We start from the raw sequence: 20,450 nt of genomic DNA, 5'->3' as shown, positions 1-20,450 counted from the left end.
GGGTCAGGCCATTTTGTATAAAGATACTGCAGGTATTCCTGCAGTGTGTTGTGGTTCACAACTTGATTTCCTTTATTATATCACGGTATCTTATTTAATGAATGATACTAGTGACGTATACAATAGTCTTGCCTTTTGAGGCCACAACTTGGAAGGGTCTTTCTGTGTGGTGAAAAGACTGTGATTTCAGACAACATTTCAGTAAGGTGTTTGCTGTCAAGTGCTGGCCCAGTGAATTACACTACCGGTCAAAAGTTTTAGAACACCTACCCATTCAAAGTTTTTTCTTTATTTTTACATTGTAGAATAATACTGAAGACATCAAAACTATAAAATAACACATATGGAATCATGTAGTAACCAAAAAAGTGTTAAACAAATCAAAATATATTTTATATTTGAGATTCTTCAAATAGCCACCCTTTGCCTTGATGACAGCTTTGCACACTCTTGGCATTCTCTCAACCATCTTCATGAGGTAATCACCTGGAATGCATTTCAATCAAAGTTTCTTCAAGTGCAGTCGCAAAAACCATCAAGCGCTATGATTAAACTGGCTCTCATGAAGACCACCACAGGAAAGGAAGACCCAGAGTTACCTCTGCTGCAGAGGATAAATTAATTAGAGTTACCAGCCTCAGAAATTGCAGTCCAAATAAATTCTTCATAGAGTTCAAGTAACAAACAGATCTCAACATCAACTGTTCAGAGGAGACTCTGTGAATCAGGCCTTCATGGTCGAATTGCTGCAAAGAAACCACTACTAAAGGACACCAATAAGAAGAAGAGACTTGCTTGGGCCAAGAAACACGAGCAATGGACATTAGACAGGTGGAAATCTGTCCTTTGGTCTGGAGTCCAAATTGGAGATTTTTGGTTCCAACAGCCGTGTCTTTGTGAGAACGGATGATCTCTGCATGTGTATTTCCCACCGTGAAGCACGGAGGAGGAGGTGTTATGGTGTGCGGGTGCTTTGCTGGTGACACTGTCTGTGATTTATTTAGAATTCAAGGCACATTTAACCAGCATAGCTACCACAGCATTCTGCAGGGATACGCCATTTGATGCGTTGCACAACGCATCACCGGGGGGAAACTACCTGCCCTCCAGGACACCTACACCACCCGATGTCACAGGAAGGCCAAAAAGATCATCAAGGACAACAACCACCCGAGCCACTGCCTGTTCACACCGCTACCATCCAGAAGGCGAGGTCAGTACAGGTGCATCAAAGCTGGGACAGAGAGACTGAAAAACAGCTTCTATCTCAAGGCCATCAGACTGTTAAACAGCAATCACTAACTCAGAGAGGCTGCTGCCTACAATGAGACCCAATCACTGGCCACTTTAATAAATGGATCACTAGTCACCTTATTCAATGCACTCTAAATAATGCCCCTTTAATAATGTTTGCATATCTTACATTACTCATATCATATGTATATACTGCATTTTATACTATCTATTGCACCTTGCCTATGCCACTCGGCCTTCGCTCATTCATATATTTAAATGTACATATTCTCATTCACCCCTTTAGATTTGTGTGTATTAGGTAGTTGTTGGGGAATTGTTAGATTACTTTTTAGATATTACTGCACTGTCGGAACTAGAAGCACAAGCATTTCGCTACACTCGCATTAACATCACATACCATGTGTATGTGACCAATAAGATTTGATTTGATCCCATCGGGTGGGACTATCATTTGTTTTTCAACAGGACAATTACCTGACACACCTCCAGGGTGTGTAAGGGCTATTTTATCAAGAAGGAGAGTGATGGAGAGTTGCATCAGATGACCTGGCCTCCACAATCCCCCGACCTCAACCAAATTGAGATGGTTTGGGATGAGTCGGACCTCAGAGTGAAGGAAAAGCAGCCAACAAGTGTTCAATATATGTGGGAACTCCTTCAAGACTGTTGGAAAAGGATTCTAGGTGAAGCTGGTTGAGAGAATGCCAAGAGTGTACAAAGCTGTGATCAAGGCAAAGGGTGGCTATTTGAAGAATCTCAAATATAAAATATATTTTGTTTTGTTTAACACTTTTTTTGGTTACTACATGATTCCATATGTGTTATTTCATAATTTTGATGTCTTCACTATTATTCTACAATGTAGAAAATAGTAAAAATAAAGAAAAACCCTTGAATGGGTAGGTGTTCGAAAACCTTTGACCCGTAGTGTAGTGCTTTGACAGGGTTCAGCTGCATGCCAGCGCTCTGACAAACCTGCTGTGTCGGTGCCCAAGTCAGTAGCACTCTCCATCTGCAGCTGTTTCAGTGCTGCAGGCAGGTTGGCCAGCTGTGGAGGGGTTAAGTCCTTCATATCGATGCCATAGTGGTCCAGGAGCAGAGCCAGTTTCTGCATGGAGTCATCTGAACAAACAGACAGGGTCATACAGAGTTAGAGGTGAGAGGTCAACAGGCAGGTGATGAAAAAAGTACAGCAGGCCAGACATTAGGCATCCAGTGTCTCAGCCACAGCAAGCAAGAACATAAAATAAAAAAATCCTATAGACAGGGGCGCTGTATGGGGGGGGGGGGGGGGGGGCTAGGACGATTCTAAGGGCCTGTGACTGACAGGGGCCCTTAAAAAAATATTACAACATTAGGTTAAGAAAAATCTATATTAAATGATTAACCTATCATCATTAATATAATATTTTATTTACAATGTACCAATAAACTAACGGTTTATTTTTCTTTTCTTGTTTTTGGCAAAAAGTAAACATCCAGAGAGCCTCTGTATTGCCCAACCCCCCCTATTTACATGAAATGGTTTGATCCTGCCCCCAGGACATTTAGACAGGTCAAAATTCACAAGGCACTACAGAGGGTAGTGCGAACAGCCCATTACATCACTGGGGCCAAGCTTCCTGCCATCCAGGACCTCTATACCAGGCGGTGTCAGAGGAAGGCCCTAAAAACTGTCAAAGACTCCAGCCACCCTAGTCATAGACTGTTCTCTCTGCTACCACACGGCAAGCGGTACCGGAGAGCCAAGTCTAGGTCCAAGAGGCTTCTAAACAGCTTCTACCTCCAAGCTACAAGACTCCTGAACATCTAGTCTAATGGCTACCCAGACTATTCGCATAAAATAATACAATTTAATTTGATTTGAAACCAAGCGCGGTAGGTACTTGCTAGCAGTGAATTGCGAGTGACGAGTGCCGGTGGAGCATCATGTCTCAGTTTCCCAAAGAAAAATCTGTCTTCCAAAAACGAAAAGAAAGAAAAGAATGACAGGAGAGAGAAAAGGGCGACAGTATGTCACCCAATTTTTCACAAAAGAAGGTGGGTGTAGTCCGTGAGTGGTGGAAATGAACCTGTTAGCTTCGTCCATAGTGAAATAAGCTACTTTTGCTCCCTTAACATTAGTTACTTAATATCTTCACAGAAAATTCTGAGTGTTTACATTTCGCTCCTCTTTTAGCCGACATTTAATCAATGCAGGCAAACTTTTAGCAAGCTATTCATACTAAATGAGTTGTCCCTGCCCCTGCCTGGTGCCAGGCCCAACAGATGCAGCTTCAGGCTCAGCAGCCCTGTCTCCCCATCCCCACACCCCTAAACCAGCCCTACTCTCAACAGAAGGAGGTGAGCAGCATTGTGTTGAATGACATGTCAGTTGGCATAATTGCAGGTACTGCAATGCATTGAGGACAGGAATGTGATTCTCCAGTCAGGAAAAATCTCACTTGACACAGAGGCAGCCAATATCAGAGCCTTAAAGGAAGAGATGCAGTCTCTTAGAAATGGATGGGAGTCTCTCCTGTCTGAGGAAACACTGATTGCTACGCAAATGGATGTTGCACCTCAATTTAGCAAGGAACACAGCCGCCAGAGGAACAGGAAGAGATTCCATGATGAAACCTCTCAAGAGGAGACAGCTCAGGACAGTGCAGCAACGCTGTTTCAGAACACAGTGTTTTTTACTGCTATGGACAACATCATAAGTGACTTGGACACTAGGTTCCACACCACTGCAAAACACTTTGAATCATTTTCTGCTCTTCTGAAAGTTGGGCAGATTAGTGAGGATAAAGTCCCTTCTGTGTGCCAACCACTGATCATGAAGTATTCCAGAGATCTTACACCGGAGTTTCAAAATGAAGTAAGACACCTGAACACTGTATTTGCTGCCACTTTCCCCCCTAACTTGTCCCCTCTTGGTCTCCTGAATGCAATTTGTAAGATGCAGCTTGCAAAGTATTTTTGGAGAAGTGTGCATTGCTTTACGTATATTTTTGTTGCCGAGAGAGCTTTCAGTAAGCTAAAACTAATAAAAAACTATTTGAGGTCCACTATGTCCCAGGACAGGCTTTGCAGTCTTGCCATGCTGTCCATTGAGTCAGTTAGCTAGAAAGCTGTACTTCAAAGACTTGATCAGTGACTTTGCTAGCAAGAAGGCTCAGCGCTGGGCCCTTGGTGAGTAAGGCTGAGCAAGGGCCAGTGATAAGTGTTAAATGGCATGGCTATGGATATTGGATCACTACACACATGATGCCCACAGACTGAGAACAAGATATAACTCAAAGTAATGGCTGGATTGCCATAAAATTTGTTGCGTACAATCAAGACCCCAAGTGGAAGAAACCTATTGATTTGGTGACCTCTTGACCTTTCCTCTAGTGCCACCGTCAGGCCTTTTCATTTCCATTTTGCTTTCCATTTCTACTTTTACAGCTTCTTATTTTATGTATACCTTAGTTCAAAAATCTGCTGCTGATTTTATTATTTTGTTTGTTATATCATTCTATAGATGATAATGTTAATTTATTTTAATTGAAGAGGTTCATGTATATTTAAGTTATATTTATTTTAAGTTATTCATTAATGTTAAGAGAATTTTCCATTGAAGAATTTTCCAATTAAAATTACATTTAGACTGTAAAAGATGGAACATTTCTTATTGAGGGTATCAGTCTTGCATCAAATAGTGAATTCCACTGTATGCAGAATGTTGCATGCATGTCTGCACAGTGTTATATTTTCACAGCTCACTGTCAGTAAATAATGGACTACAAGACAGTTGCAAGCCTGCAAAGCTAGAGTTATTTAAAGCTTTGAATGGGTCGATTGGGTTCTGGAGGTATGTGGTTACAGCAATTGCGCAGGGTTGGTGTGGCCTGTGGTGGTGGGGCCCAATGTGATATATTTTCATGTGGCACCCACCCACCCACCCGCCCACCCAGTGGAGGCTGCTGAGGAGAGACCTGCTCATAATAATGGCTGGAACAGAGTGAATGGAATGGCATCAAACATGGAAACCATGGAAACCATGCATTTGATGTATCTTTGACACTATTCCATTGATTCCGCTCAAGTCATTGCCACGAGCCCGTCCTCCCCAATTAAGGTGCCACCAACCTCCTGTGACACACACAAAACCCCCAAAAACCCACTCCCACACACTGACTGCCACACACTCACCATCTAATCCAGCCAGCGATCCGTAGTCCTTCTGAGCTTTCCTCTGCGTTTGATCCAGCTGCTGCTGCTTGCGGACCTCCACGTCCTGCTGGGAAACGTAGTCCTCTGCGTAGTCCAGAGGGAAGTCCAGGTCCTGGTACAAGGGAGAGGTAGAGATCGGTGTTGCTGCCCCACGGTGGCGGGAGGCCGGCTGGGAGGGGGAGGAGAGGTACAGGGAGACCAGGTCCTGGAGCACCTGGCGGTCTCGGTCCTGGGGGCGGGACCCTTTACCCCCGGCGTGAGAAGAAGGGCGGGGGAAACTACCACCCTCCAGAGAGTTAAGAGAGCGCTCCTCGTCATCCTGGTAACCATACTGCTGCTTAATAAACCCATAAATAGACACAGAGATGCCCTCTGGGAAAAGGAATTGATACAATCTACTGTATTTGTATTTATTATGGATCCCCATTAGCTTCCTGGGGTCCAGCAAAATTAAGGCAGTTTATACAATTTTAAAAACATTACAATACATTCACAGATTTCACAACCCACTGTATGCCCTCAGGCCCCTAGTCTACAACTACCACATATCTACAGTACTAAATCCATGTGAACGTGTGTGTATAGTGCTTATGTTATCATGTGTGCGTGTATGCATGTGTCTGTGCCTATGTTTGTGTTGCTTCACAGTCCCCGCTGTTCCATAAGGTGTATTTTTACCTGTTTTTAAAAATCTAACTTTACTGCTTGCATCAGTTACCTGATGTGGAATAGAGTTCCATGGCTCTATGCATTTTTTAATTTAAAAAAAATTAAAATGTAACCTTTATTTAACTAGAAAAGTCAGTTAAGAACAAATTCTTATTTACAATGACAGCTTACCGGGGAACAGTGGGTTAACTGCCTTGTTCAGGGGCAGAATGACAGATTTTTACCTTGTCAGCACGGGGATTCAATCCAGAAACCTTTCGGTTACTGGACCAACTTTCTAATCACCAGGCTACCTGCCGCCCCATGTAGTTCTGTGCACCTCCCATAGTCTGTTCTGGACTTGGGGACTGTGAAGAGACCTCGTGGCATGTCTTGTGGGGTATTATATGGTATTTATTTAGAGTGTATTTATATCATAGTATCTATCTACTGTAGAGATTAAGTGTATTTACACCATACTACTCATAGTTATATGGTATCTATCTACAGTGTATTTATATCATAGTTATATGGTATCTATCTACAGTGTATTTATATCATAGTTATATGGTATCTATCTACAGTGTATTTATATCATAGTTCTATGGTATCTATCTACAGTGTATTTACACCATACTACTCATAGTTATATGGTATCTATCTACAGTGTATATATATCATAGTTCTATGGTATCTATCTACAGTGTATTTATATCATAGTTATATGGTATCTATCTACAGTGTATTTACACCATAGTTATATAGTATCTATGTACTGTATATACATTCATACACACATGAACTGTATGTGGTAATAGTAGTTGTGTGTATGAATGTATATATAGTAGATAGATACCATATAACTATGATATAAATACACTGTAGATAGATACCAAATAACTGTGAGTCGTATGATATAAATACACTGTAGATGTGTGTGTGTGTGTGTGTGTGTGTGTGTATATGTATGTGTATATGTGTGTGTCCATTCCCACCTGGCGGTAGGTGTAAGGGTCCAGAGTTTGCATGTGGAGGGACTGGGAGGCCTTGGGGGGATCCACGATCATGTAGTCCAGGTAACTCTGCATCAGGTCTGGGTTGGGATCGTCCCCTTGAACCTTGGTCCTGGAGCTGGGAGGATACTGCATCTTGGAAAGATGGGCATTCTGCACAGGTTCTGAGGACCTGAGAGATACAGTATGAATGGAGAATATCAGAATAAGGCCAACCCCTTAGCACTTGCAGACCCTCATAGGGAACATAGCTTCCCTCACTCACAATAACTCAACTTCCAAGTCATCCTGCACCTGTCGAAAAATGGCTTCCCTCTACTGCAGGAGTATTTGACCACAGTCCTCTGAGGATGGCTTCCATCTACTGCAGGAGTATTTGACCACAGTCCTCTGAGGATGGCTTCCATCTACTGCAGGAGTATTTGACTCCAGTCCTCTGAGGATGGCTTCCATCTACTGCAGGAGTATTTGACCACAGTCCTATGAGGATGGCTTCCCTCTACTGCAGGAGTATTTGACCACAGTCCTCTGAGGATGGCCTCCCTCTACTGCAGGAGTATTTGACTCCAGTCCTCTGCGGATGGCTTCCCTCTACTGCAGGAGTATTTGACTCCAGTCCTCTGAGGATGGCTTCCCTCTACTGCAGGAGTATTTGACTCCACTCCTCTGAGGATGGCTTCCCTCTACTGCAGGAGTATTTGACTCCAGTCCTCTGAGGGCCACTTTCTCTAACAACATTTGAGTGTGACTTAGTCTACTTGTGCTGTATGTCAGACTCTCAGTGACAGTAACTGACTGTCTGGTTAGGTCACTCATCAATGGGACCACAATGGAAATAAGTATCTGAATGAATTGTGCTATTCCGACCACGTTTTAAAAAATATACATGTACTGTGTGTATACGTTTTTAACTGACAAATAAAACCAACCAATCAATCAACTACCAGTGGAAGAGAGAGACGCAGAGGCGGTGGCCTGTCCCTCATGGACTGGATTTTAAACATCTCTTCTCTAAACTCAAAGCTCTGCTTCTGGGGTTTTCTAAAGGTCTCTTCCTAATCTCACAACCTTTCCTGGCTGCTATTACAAAACAATTCCCCCATTGAGTCACAGACCTTCCTGTGAAAATCTGCAGACAATAAATGGAACAGATGTAATTATAGATTTGCTTTTAATTATAGCCAACAGAGCAGGAGACTCACTGAGACGAGGGGTTGTCATGCCGTCCAGACGGGGGGCGGGTCAGTGAAACACGGCTCAGCTCCTTGCGAATGACGTACTGGGTGATGTCATCCTGCCAGGACAATCCTGCACAGCCATAGGCCGATACAGATGTCAATCACAGTAGTCATAGATGTAACCTGGTAACTTGAGGAGTGTGACCTTATAGAGCCCTCAGCCCTGTTGCCGTGGTAGCAGATGATACCTGATTATCTGTTCATTATCTTTACCACCATCACTAAGGTAACAGTTGACTTTTACAACCACACTCTGAACCTAACAACCTTTGTGGGAATGGGTTAGTGAGTATGCATGGAGTATGGATATGTCTATATGTGGCTATGTGTGTGTGTGTGTACACGTGTGTGTACACGTGTGTGTAACTTTAATTACCTTGCATCATCAGTTCCTTGAGCACTTCCTGTAGTCTGTGCAGCACAGGCACTGACACCTCATACAGAACCCTCTCCTGCTGGGGCAGCAGACATTGGCCAAACAGCCCATCTACAGAATATAGAGAACACAGCAGAACACATCAGAACACATCAGAACCCTCTCTTGTGGCCAAACAGCCAACCTACAGAGTACAGAGAACAGATCAGAACCCAACAGAACCCTCTAATGCTGGGGCAGCAGATACTGGCCAAACAGCCCATCTACAGAGTACAGAGAACACATCAGAACCCTCTCCTGCTGGGGCAGCAGACATATCTACAAAGCACAGAGAACACAGCAGAACACACACACGCATGCATGCACATAAACACACATATGCACGCGCACACAACTATGGTAATGTACTATGGTGATGTTTGTAGATGTGTGAGTGGGTCTCGATGAGTCATTGCCCAGCTCTATTCTCTCTCTCACCCATTCTCTCTAACATACACATGGGGGAGAGACACTGCCGTCGGCCGGGTGATGTCACTGTTGCCATGGAAACGATGGGAAAGAGACGTGATTGGTTAAGAGCAGGTTGACGGAGAGAGGCCGTGTGTTTACACACCGATGCTCAGAGTGTGCCTCATCGTACATGAAGGCACACACGCTCACACACACTTGCAAACACATTTGCACACATGCAGTTCTGTAGACAAAAATCAGGAAACACATGACAACTGCCATTGAGTAAATTGAGTATGAATAATGTAGTATGTCCTATAAGACAGTAGAACACCTGCCCATCACAACAGTTGAACTGGTTAACGTCATTATATGCATGAAGTCCCAAATGGCACCCTATTCCCTATATAGTGCACTACCTCTGCCCAGGGTCCATAGAATAGGGTGCCATTTGGGATGCACCCTGGAACTGGGGAGCAAATATCATTTTAAAGACAGGATGTGACTGGTTACAGATTAAACAACAGATTCCAGAGACAAGGGTTGTGAGACAAGGTGGGTGAAACAAGGGGGGTGAAACACGGGGGGGATGAGACAAGGGGGGTGAGACAAGGGGGGTGGAACAAGGGGGGATGAGACAAGGGGGGTGGAACAAGGAGGGGATGAGACAAGGGGGGTGGAACAAGGGGGGTGAAACAAGGTGGGTGAAACAAGGGGGGTGAAACACGGGAGGGATGAGACAAGGGGGGTGAAACAAGGGGGGTGAAACAAGGGGGGATGAGACAAGGGGGGTGGAACAAGGAGGGGATGAGACAAGGGGGGTGGAACAAGGGGGGTGAAACAAGGGGGGATGAGACAAGGGGGGATGAGACAAGGGGGGTGGGACAAGGGGAGTGAGACAAGGGGGGTGAAACACGGGAGGGATGAGACAAGGGGGGTGAAACAAGGGGGGTGGGACAAGGGGAGTGAGACAAGGGGGATGGAACAAGGGTTGTGAGACAAGGTGGGTGAAACAAGGGGGGTGAAACACGGGAGGGATGAGACAAGGGGGGTGAAACAAGGGGGGTGGAACAAGGGGGGATGAGACAAGGGGGGTGGAACAAGGAGGGGATGAGACAAGGGGGGTGGAACAAGGGGGGTGAAACAAGGGGGGATGAGACAAGGGGGGATGAGACAAGGGGGGTGGGACAAGGGGAGTGAGACAAGGGGGGTGGAACAAGGGGGGTGAAACAAGGGGGGTGAAACAAGGGGGTGAAACAAGGGGGTAAAACAAGGGGGTGAGACAAGGGGGGATGAGACAAGGGGGGATGAGACAAGGGGGGATGAGACAAGGGGGGTGAATGAAGGAGGGAAGACATAATGGACGAGGGGGGAAGGAAAGAGATACAGGGTTCAATGTGTGCTGTAGGTTTTACTCTTAGCGGACTGTTTGTTTTAATACAGGGTGTCAAACTCTAGTCCTCCAACGCAGAGAGGAAGAGGCGAAGAGAGAGGGTTTACTCCACCCAAAGTCTGTCCAAGAAAATAAAACCAGGAAGTGAGGAATTTTTGTGTGGAGATCAATAAGAGAGTGTCGAATTTGGTCAACACACATTTTCATTGCTAATTTGCTACGTGAGGCTTATTCGATCGAATAAAGGTTTCGTAATGGTTAGGTTGTTATGAATGAACTGACATAAGTGGACACATGTAGCATTTTGGCAACTTTATATGGAGTTTTGCCTGTTGTTCACAAGCGTATCTGTCCTCTGATTGGCTAGAATAGTGCCACCTAACACAAATGACTGATGATTGGCTGAGAGAAATTGATGATAAAATGATTGTGGGGGCTGTCTTGTTCGACTTCAGTGCAGCTTTTGACATTATTGTGTTATGGCTTTACAACCCCTGCTATAATGTGGTTAAAGAGTTACTTGTCTAACAGAACACAGAGGGTGTTCTTTAATGAAAGCCTATCAAATATAATCCAGTTAGAATCAGGAATTCCCCAGGGTAGCTGTTGCTTTTTCAATTTTTACTTTGAGTAAAGCCAGAGTTTCTATGTATGCGGATGACTCAACACTATACACGTCAGCTACTACAGCGACTGAAATGACTGCAATACTCAACAAAGAGCTGCAGTTAGTTTCAGAGTGTGTGGCAAGGAATAAGCCCTAAATATTTCTAAAACTAAAAGCATTGTATTTGGAACAAAACCCTCACTAAACCCTAAACCTCGACTAAATCTTGTAATAAATAATGTGGAAATTGAGCAAGTTGAGATGACTTAACTGCTTGGAGAAACACTAGATTGTAAACTGTCATGGTCAAAACATATTGATGCAGTAGTAGCTAAGATGGGGAGAAGTCTGTCCATAATAAAGCACTGCTCTGCCTTCATAACAACACTATCAACAAGGCAGGTCCTACAGGCGCTAGTTTTGTCGCACCTTGACTACTGTTCAGTAGTGTGGTCAGGAGCCACAAAAAAGGACTTCAGAAAATTGCAATTGGCTCAGAACAGGGCAGCACAGCTGGCCCTTGGATGTACACAGAGAGCTAATATTAATAATATGCATGTCAATCTCTCCTGGCTGAAAGTGGAGGAGAGATTGACTTCATCACTACTTTTATTTATGAGAGGTATTGACATGTTGAATGCCCCGAGCTGTCTGTCTAAACTACTGGCACACAGCTCGGATGTCACGGCTGTTGAAGGAACTGGACCAAGGTGCAGCGTGGTTAGCGTACATTTTCTTTAATAAAGAATGACGCCGACAAAAAACAATAAACCATACAAAAACAAACCGTGAAACTCAAAGGCTATGTGCCCTAAACAAAGTCAACTTCCCAACAAAACACAGGTGGAAAAAGGGATACCTAAGTATGGTTCAGAATCAGAGACAACGATAGACAGCTGTCCCTGATTGAGAACCATACCCGGCCAAAACATAGAAATAGAAAATCATAGAAAAACAAAACGTAGAATGTCCACCCCAAATCACACCCTGACCAAACCAAAAAGAGACATAAAAAGGATCTCTAAGGCCAGGGCGTGACATCGGACATCCATGCATACCCCACAAGACATGCCACCAGAGGTCTCTTCACACTCCCCAAGTCTATGGAAGGCACACAGTACTACATAGAGCCATGACTACATGGAACTCTATTCCACATCAAGTAACCGACGCAAGCAGTAAAATTACATTTAAAAAACACCTTATGGAACAGCGGGGACTGTGAAGCAACACAAACATTGGCACACACACACACACACACACACACACACACACACACACACACACACACACACACACACACACACACACACACACACACACACACACACACACACACACACACACACACACACACACACACACACACACACACAGATTTAGTACTGTAGATATGTGGTAGTGGTGGAGTAGGGACCTCAGGGCACACGGTGTGTTTGCGAAATCTGTGAATGTATTGTAATGTTTTAAAATTGTATAAACTGCCTTAATTTTGCTGGACCCCAGGAAGAGTTGCTGCTGCTTTGGCAGCAGCTAATGGGGATCCATAGTAAATACAAATACCTGATCTGGACTCCTCCTGCCTGCCTTCCATCTTTGAGGACATGTATTTCCATTGTTAGAGCGGTCACTCGACCATCTTGTCAATATAATTGAAAATCTTCATCAAGCGTCAAAGTCTCTTCCTGTTTCCGTTTCAACTTATTGATAAATTACTGTTACTGATTGGCTGAAGGCTACACACCTGATTTCCCAGCTCTAGACCATAGACATTTGTGTAGCCTCCAGCCAATCAGTAACAGTTGAAATGGAAACCGGAAGAGACTTTGGCACACGAGGACTAAGAATTTGACACCCCTGTCTTATTAAAGAACTGCCAACACCTCCTGGAGTGTCTGGTAACAGTGAGATGATTGTATAGTGAGACGACGTGAAGAAGATGGGTTAGATAGAGAGATGGTGTTATCATGTCATACTGACCATCTGAGCAGGGCTGGTCTCTGGGGCAGAGCTTCTTCTCAAACAGACAGCCTGAGAAGCACATGGAGAGGGGGAGGAGAAAGAGAGAGAGAGAGGAAAAGAGAGAGAGAAAGACAGAGAAAGAGGGAGGGGGGAAGAACAGAGAGAGATCGAGAGGGAGGAAGAGACAGAGAGAGGAGGAAGGGAGAGAGAGAGAGAGATTTTCTATTTCAGATTTTCTGGCAATTGACAATACGTCATGACAATAATGTACCCTTGAATTAAACTGGGGGAGGGAAATGAGAGAGAGAGAGAGAGAGAGAGAATTTAAGAGCCGTTAAATTCTACAACCACCTAAAAAGAAGCGATTCCCAAACCTTTCATCACAAAGCCATCACCTACAGATGGATGAACCTGGAGAAGAGTCCCCTAAGCAAGCTGGTCCTGGGGCTCTGTTCACAAACACAAACAGACCCCACAGAGCCCCAGGACAGCAACACAATTAGATCCAACCAAATCATGAGAAAACAAAAAGATAATTACTTGACACATAGGAAAGAATTAACAAAAAAACAGAGCAAACTAGAATGCTATTTGGCCCTAACAGAGAATACACAGTGGCAGAATACCTGACCACTGTGACTGACTATTGAGAAAGGTCGCCGTAGGCAAACCTGGCACTCAAGAGAAGACAGACTATGTGCACACTGCCCCACAAAATGAGGTGGAAACTGCGCTGCACTTCCTAACCTCCTGCCAAATGTATGACCATAGTAGAGACACACACAGTGCATTCGAAAAGTATTGACCCTTTGACTTATTCCACATTTTGTTACATTACAGCCTCATTCTAAATTGGATTAAATAAAAAAAATTCCTCATCAATCTACACACAATACCCCATAATGACACAGCAAAAATAGGTTTTTAGACATTTTTGCAAATGTATTAAAGATAAAAAAACATAAATACCTTATTTAAATAAGTATTCAGACCCTTTGCTATGTTTCCATTGATCATCCTTGAGATGTTTCTACAACTTGATTGGAATCCAGCTGTGATAAATTCAATTGATTGGACATGATTTGGAAAGGCACACACCTGTCTATATAAGATCCCACAGTTGACAGTACATGTCAGAGCAAAAACCAAACCATGAGGTCGAAGGAATTGTCCGTAGAGCTCAGAGACAGGATTGTGTCAAGGCACAGATCTGGGGAAGGGTACCAAACTATTTCTGCAGCATTGAAGGTCCCAAAGAACACAGTGGCCTCCATCATTCTTAAATGGAAGAAGTTTGGAACAACCAAGACTCTTCTTAGAGCTGGCCGCCCAGCGAAACTGAACAATCGGGGGAGAAGGGCCTTGGTCAGGAAGGTGACTAAGAACCCGATGGTCACTCTGATAGAGCTCCAGAGTTCCTCTGTGGAGATGGGAGAACCTTCCAGAAGGACGACCATCTCAGCAGCGCTCCACCAATTAGGCATTTATGAATTCCAAGCGTCACGTCTGGAGGAAACCTGGCACCATTCCTATGGTGATGCATTGTGTTGGCAGCATCATGCTGTGGGGATGTTTTTCAACGGCAGGGACTGGGAGACTAGTCAGGATTGAGGGAAAGACGAACGGAGCAAAGTACAGAGAGATCCCTAATGAAAACTTGCTCCAGAGCGCTCAGGACCTCAGACTGGGGTGAAGGTTCATCTTCCAACAGGACAACGACCCTAAGCACACAGCCAAGTTAACGCAAGGGTGTCTTCGGGACAAGTCTCTGAATGTCCTTGAGTGGCCCAGCCAGAGCCTGGACTTGAACCCGATCGAACATCTCCCAAGAGACCTGAAAATAGCTGTGTAGCGACGCTCCCCATCCAACCTGACAGAGCTTGAGACGATATGCAGAGAAGAATGGGAGAAACTCCCCAAATACAGGTGTGCCAAGCTTGTAGCATCATATCCAAGAAGACTCGAGGCTATAATCGCTGCCAAAGGTGCTTCAACAAAGTACTGAGTAAAGGGTCTGAATACTTGTGTAAATGTGATATTTCAGTTGTTCATTTTTAATACATTTGCAAAAAATTCTAAAAATCTGTTTTTGCTTTGTCATTATGGGGTATTGTGTGTAGATTGATGAGGGGGGAATTAAAAATATATATATACTAGAATAAGGCTGTAACGTAACAAAATGTGGAAAAAGTCTATGGGTCTGAAGACTTTCCGAACGCACTGTATATCCCTCAGATTACACAGACACACAAAGAATTTGAAAACAAATCCACATTTTGATAAACTCCCATATCTACTGGGTGAAATACCACAGTGTGCCATCACAGCAGCAATATTTGTGACTTGTTGCCACAAGAAAAGGGCAACCAGTGAAGAACAAACACCATTGTAAATACAACCCATATTTATGTTTATTACATTTTCCCTTGTGTACTTTAACTATTTGCACATCATTACTAAACTGTATATAAACATAATATGACATTTGACATGTCTCTATTCCTATGGAACTTTTGTGAGTGTGATGTTTACTGTTGATTTTTTATTTCACTTGCTTTGGCAATGTAAACATGTTTCTCATGCCAAGAGAAACATGGGAGAGCAGGGGGTTGTGTTGGATGGCAGACTGTGTGTGTGTGTGTGTGTGTGTGTGTGTGTGTGTGTGTGTGTGTGTGTGTGTGTGTGTGTGTGTGTGTGTGTGTGTGTGTGTGGAGACAGACTGGCCTAGAGGGCTGTCTCTCTGTGGGAAAAACAATACGATTCCCCAGACACAAAGACAAGATCACAGACAAGACAAGATGAAACATAGAGGAGAAAACAGAGCATGTCTGTCTGTGCACCAGAAACAGTATTAGTTGTCTTTCAAATACTTTAGCTGCATTTGATTGAGTTTGCCTGGCGCCGAGCAACGGAACCAATAGAATAGTTCCAATGGTCCAAGCCCCGTCCATCTGGCACTTCAGGCAGGCTCAATCAAAGGCTCAAAGTATTTGAAATAAGTCAGATACTATTTGAATCCATGTCTGGATATATCTGCGATATGATGACTAATACACACTGTATCCCTCCCTTTCTTCACACTCCTCTCTCTCTTCCTCTGTCCATCCCTCTCTCGTCTGTCTGCAGCAGTAGCAGGGGAGATTGTTGCCAAGCTAGAGTCCATCACAGACTGGACAAACCACTAGTGCACTGCCCCCAAGCCCCAAGAGCATGTCAATCAATCAACCGCATACAAAAAGACAGACTATCAATCCCAGGGGGCTACATCATAATACATCTCTTGTTCTAGTAATGAGTATTGCTGTATCCTGCATCTAAGATAATATACTTTGGCCCTGCATTCTAGGCCTATTCTTGACTGTTGTACAGCACTGTGTTGTATCACGTATTTTGCATTCTATCAGTTGGTGTGACCTTGTGATGCCATCTATGGTAATGTCCATTGTGTTCTACCTCAAGAAACTCAAGATGTGAAATAAGACCAATAAAGTGAAGTGAACTGGGTTGTAAGTATCATAGCAACAGTAATTTGATCAAACTGCGTGGCATAATTCTCTGGGCTGTTTTTTTGTCATTTCAGCTGTTCAGAAATATGAGGGAGAGATGTAACACACAACACAAGTTTATCGGGATTCTAGGTTATCTGTGGGGAAGAGGCATGTACTGTAAGCTGATTATGTGTATCCCACAACAGTCAATAAAAGCTATTACAGCAGTCAATAATTAGCACAGGACTGTATCATAGCAACATTTGCTATATTGTGCTGTATACATGCATGAGTCAGAGCTCCATAAACAAAAGAGTTCCAAACAGCATGGACATAATTATCACCTTGGATGTTTCCAACCCACACACACTTTATGAATTCAATCCCATAGTTAAACTCAGTCACATGACTGGGTGTTTCCTGGTCTTTCTCCACGGTGATCTGAGTTTGTTTTGCTCCATCTCCCTTCCCATAATCTCCCTCTCATACTCTCTCTCTCCCTCTCCCCCTCAAACTCTCTCTCTCCCCCTCAAGCTCTCTCTCTATCCCCCCTCAAACTCTCTCTTTCTCCCCCTCAAACTCTCTCTTTCTCCCCCTCAAACTCTCTCTCTCTCTCTCGCTCTCTCTCAGCCAACAGATGCGCTACCTTAATTTGACCCTGCTTCTCACAGCAGGAAAATAATCTTCTAGCAACAGGAAATTGGAATTATTATGTGGATTATAATTAATGGGCATTTTTGTAGAGGTTGATACATTTTCCGTTGGTGCAAATCAGGTGGAAATTACAAACTTTAGAAGCCTTTTAAAACCTTGAATACACTACAATTTGCAGGATACATCTCTGCGACAACAGAGTGATCAAATTAAGATAGCAGATCTGTACCACTGGGAGTCAGGGCCTGGACAGAGGAAGTGAGGGAGCACTATACGACACAAGAGCTATTTTTAACGTGTTACTGCAACTACAATCATACCCTTTCATATCTGAAATGACAATAAAATAATGGGCTATAAGTACAGGGATATAGTGAGGACAGACACGGCATGTTGAGTTGAATAATGGTGAGTCTGGTGAGGCTTTGAGTCCATTTGAATTATCTTTTATAGCTTCAGATAAGAGTCTGAATCTCATATGGTACCCTGTTCCCTATGGGCCCTGGTCAAAAGTAGTGCACTATATAGGGAACAGGGCCTGGTCTAAAGTAGTGTACTATATAGGGAATAGGGCCCTGGTCTAAAGTAGTGCACTATATAGGGAATAGGGTGCCATTTGGGATGCAGACTTATATTTAACAGATTTAAAGGGGTAATCTACAGTTGCGACATCCATTCTTGGACTCATAATTTAATGATATGTACCCATTGATTCTTGAAGAATATAACTTAGAAATGCCTCATGAGAATGTTGTACCCCATCAGAATCCAACATGATCAGCTTGATTTACTCCAATGTGAATGTAAACAAACACTGTATAGCCTCAAAACATGGTTACAACTATCATTTGTATATAATTGATGGGCAGAATTTGAGAGTGGTTGCATTTCTCCAGCCACCCCATCCCTCAATTTTTTATCGAAATGGTGGTGGGGAGCCCTCTTTGTTATTGTTTCAACTGCGGATGGCCCCTTTAATCTTCAGAAAACAGACTTGTTTTTGTCCTCTGAGGTGTGTATAGACAGATGGCCATGACAGGTGATGCTATGGGCTGAAATCACACACCATTTCCATGTGTCTCACCTCTCACTGTCTGACAACCTGAGAAATGTAACACGCCACCAGATCTAACAAGTATCATTATGTGATTCATAACCATCAGTACCACCTGATTTAAAGACTATCATAATGTGATTCATAACCATCAGTACCACCTGATTTAAAGACTATCATAATGTGATTTATAACCATCAGTACCACCTGATTTAAAGACTATCATTATGTGATTCATAACCATCAGTACCATCGGATTTAAAGACTATCATTATGTGATTCATAACCATCAGAATAGGTGAGTTATACTTGATACATACACGTGTATATGCTTCTTCAGCTTTGTTAGTCTTGTGCCTTAAACATGCTCAGTAAATTGGTCTGGCCATCCAACAAAATCTCCAAATACATTAGAATGTATGCAGTTCTCACTCATTTCTGCTTATTCACATGGGGTGAAGCCGTATGAATGAAGGATCCTTCAGGTTCTGACTACAGTCGTGGTGGTGAGTCACACCGATGGGGTACGCTACTATTGGTTTATAGTTACCTGCACAATGTTAGGCCTACTGTTTCACTTCTGCTAACTCCGCAAACCGGCATGTCAAAAGGAAGGCAGTCATAGCCAGTTAGACATGGTATAATTCTCCTCAGATTGACACACACGGTAAGTAAGCAATAACTGCATCACAAGATAACCAACGGTGTAGAACAGCTGGAAATCAAGTAGGCAAAGCAATACCTTTTCCCCTGGTGTGATGAACTAACAGTAGTCAGGTCGACGTCTCACCAGAACTGAGTTAAGGTCAGTGGACAGGCAGTGTGTGTGCCTGCCTGTCTGCCTCCACAGCACCGAAATGTCAAGCGGCCATCGACACAGAAAGCAAGCGGACTGTTCTGAACCATCCGTGCTGAGTCCGTGTGTGCCGTCTGTCCATGGTTCTAAAAAGACTGGCTATAATCAACGCACATGCCATTGACGTAGAGAGTATGTATGCCCTGTCCATGGTGCTGAAATGAGCGCGCAGGCGCTATTGATGTACAGTTCGAGGTGGTAGGATTGGCTGCAGCCTGCATTGATAAACTGCCAGCAGTAGGCTGGCTACATTAGAACAGGATCCAACTTTAGTAATTGAACTACTAACCAGCCTGGAGGGCGTGAGGTCATGTGTGGTAAGCAAGTGGGTGGTTGTAATCGCAGTATTACAGAATGGGCCTTGGGAAACCTATGACAGTGGTTGCCTAGGTTGTCATTCAATTTCATTAAATTGGGTTGACATTGCATCAATAGCCAAGTGCATGTTGATTAAACTTAGCGCAGTGCATTTTACACAAATCAAAATGACATCGTCATCCACAAAAGCAAAAACACCAGATGCGTAGCCGAGACAAAAACCAAACCCTAATCTTCTGACTTTTGAATGACGTGAAGAGGCGCTCTCCCTCGCTCTCAAACAGTTTTGTTTTTATTGAGCGCGCCGAGCCAAGGCGTGGGGCACAGTAGGCTATTACTGGTCCTTGCTCCACTATTATTGCGGAGAGGAGCTATGATGAATCATGCCTGACGCTGTTTTCGCAAAACCCATAATTCAATCCAAGCAGAAGTCTATAGCCTCAAGTCACTTATCAAACCAAGTGTACTGTGACGCAATTTCACATTCAGCCTAAATAAATAGCATAAACAAACATAACTGACATCCAGAAATGATGTTGAATCACATCTGAATCTCTCAATTTCTTAACATTTGTAAAGTAAATTCACGTTGTTCATAACACTATGCTACAATGCACAGAAAAGCAAAACAGTATGGTGAATGATACTAAAATAATTGAGCATATGTGGCTATATTCTTAGTTGCTATTCTGACAAATCCAGTTTGAAGTAAGTAGCAGAATATGGCTCATGGTCCCCGTCAATATATTGCATTGATTTACTCACTATACGCTATTGCCTTGGCTGAGATTTCTAAATGGCTGTGTATGTAGACCTGTTACCTGCCTCTGTGAGTGACTCAGTTCATTTTTCTCCCTTACCGTATCTGCTTGACATCCCCGTCTGATAGCACACCGTCATCACACATAGCACGCTCCATAGTCGCTGAGATCCCAT

General features: G+C 43.6%; 1 protein-coding gene across 1 annotated transcript in view; it reads right to left on the bottom strand.

Annotated features, from left to right (window-relative positions):
• The window catches only part of LOC120043006 (receptor-type tyrosine-protein phosphatase-like N), a 37,481-nt gene extending 17,031 nt beyond the window's left edge, over positions 1 to 20,450 (bottom strand). The window contains exons 1-7 of the mRNA XM_038987733.1: positions 20,375 to 20,450; positions 13,163 to 13,213; positions 8,733 to 8,843; positions 8,321 to 8,426; positions 7,101 to 7,290; positions 5,437 to 5,791; positions 2,233 to 2,379 (exon numbers count right to left, since the gene is read on the bottom strand). Of these exons, the coding sequence (XP_038843661.1) occupies positions 2,233 to 2,379; positions 5,437 to 5,791; positions 7,101 to 7,290; positions 8,321 to 8,426; positions 8,733 to 8,843; positions 13,163 to 13,213; positions 20,375 to 20,450 (1,036 nt within the window). The remainder of the gene's footprint in view (positions 1 to 2,232; positions 2,380 to 5,436; positions 5,792 to 7,100; positions 7,291 to 8,320; positions 8,427 to 8,732; positions 8,844 to 13,162; positions 13,214 to 20,374) is intronic.

The sequence above is a fragment of the Salvelinus namaycush genome, unplaced genomic scaffold (assembly GCF_016432855.1).
Source record: "Salvelinus namaycush isolate Seneca unplaced genomic scaffold, SaNama_1.0 Scaffold832, whole genome shotgun sequence".
In the NCBI taxonomy this organism is placed as follows: Eukaryota; Metazoa; Chordata; class Actinopteri; order Salmoniformes; family Salmonidae; genus Salvelinus; species Salvelinus namaycush.
This window is presented reverse-complemented; position numbering and strand designations above follow the sequence as displayed.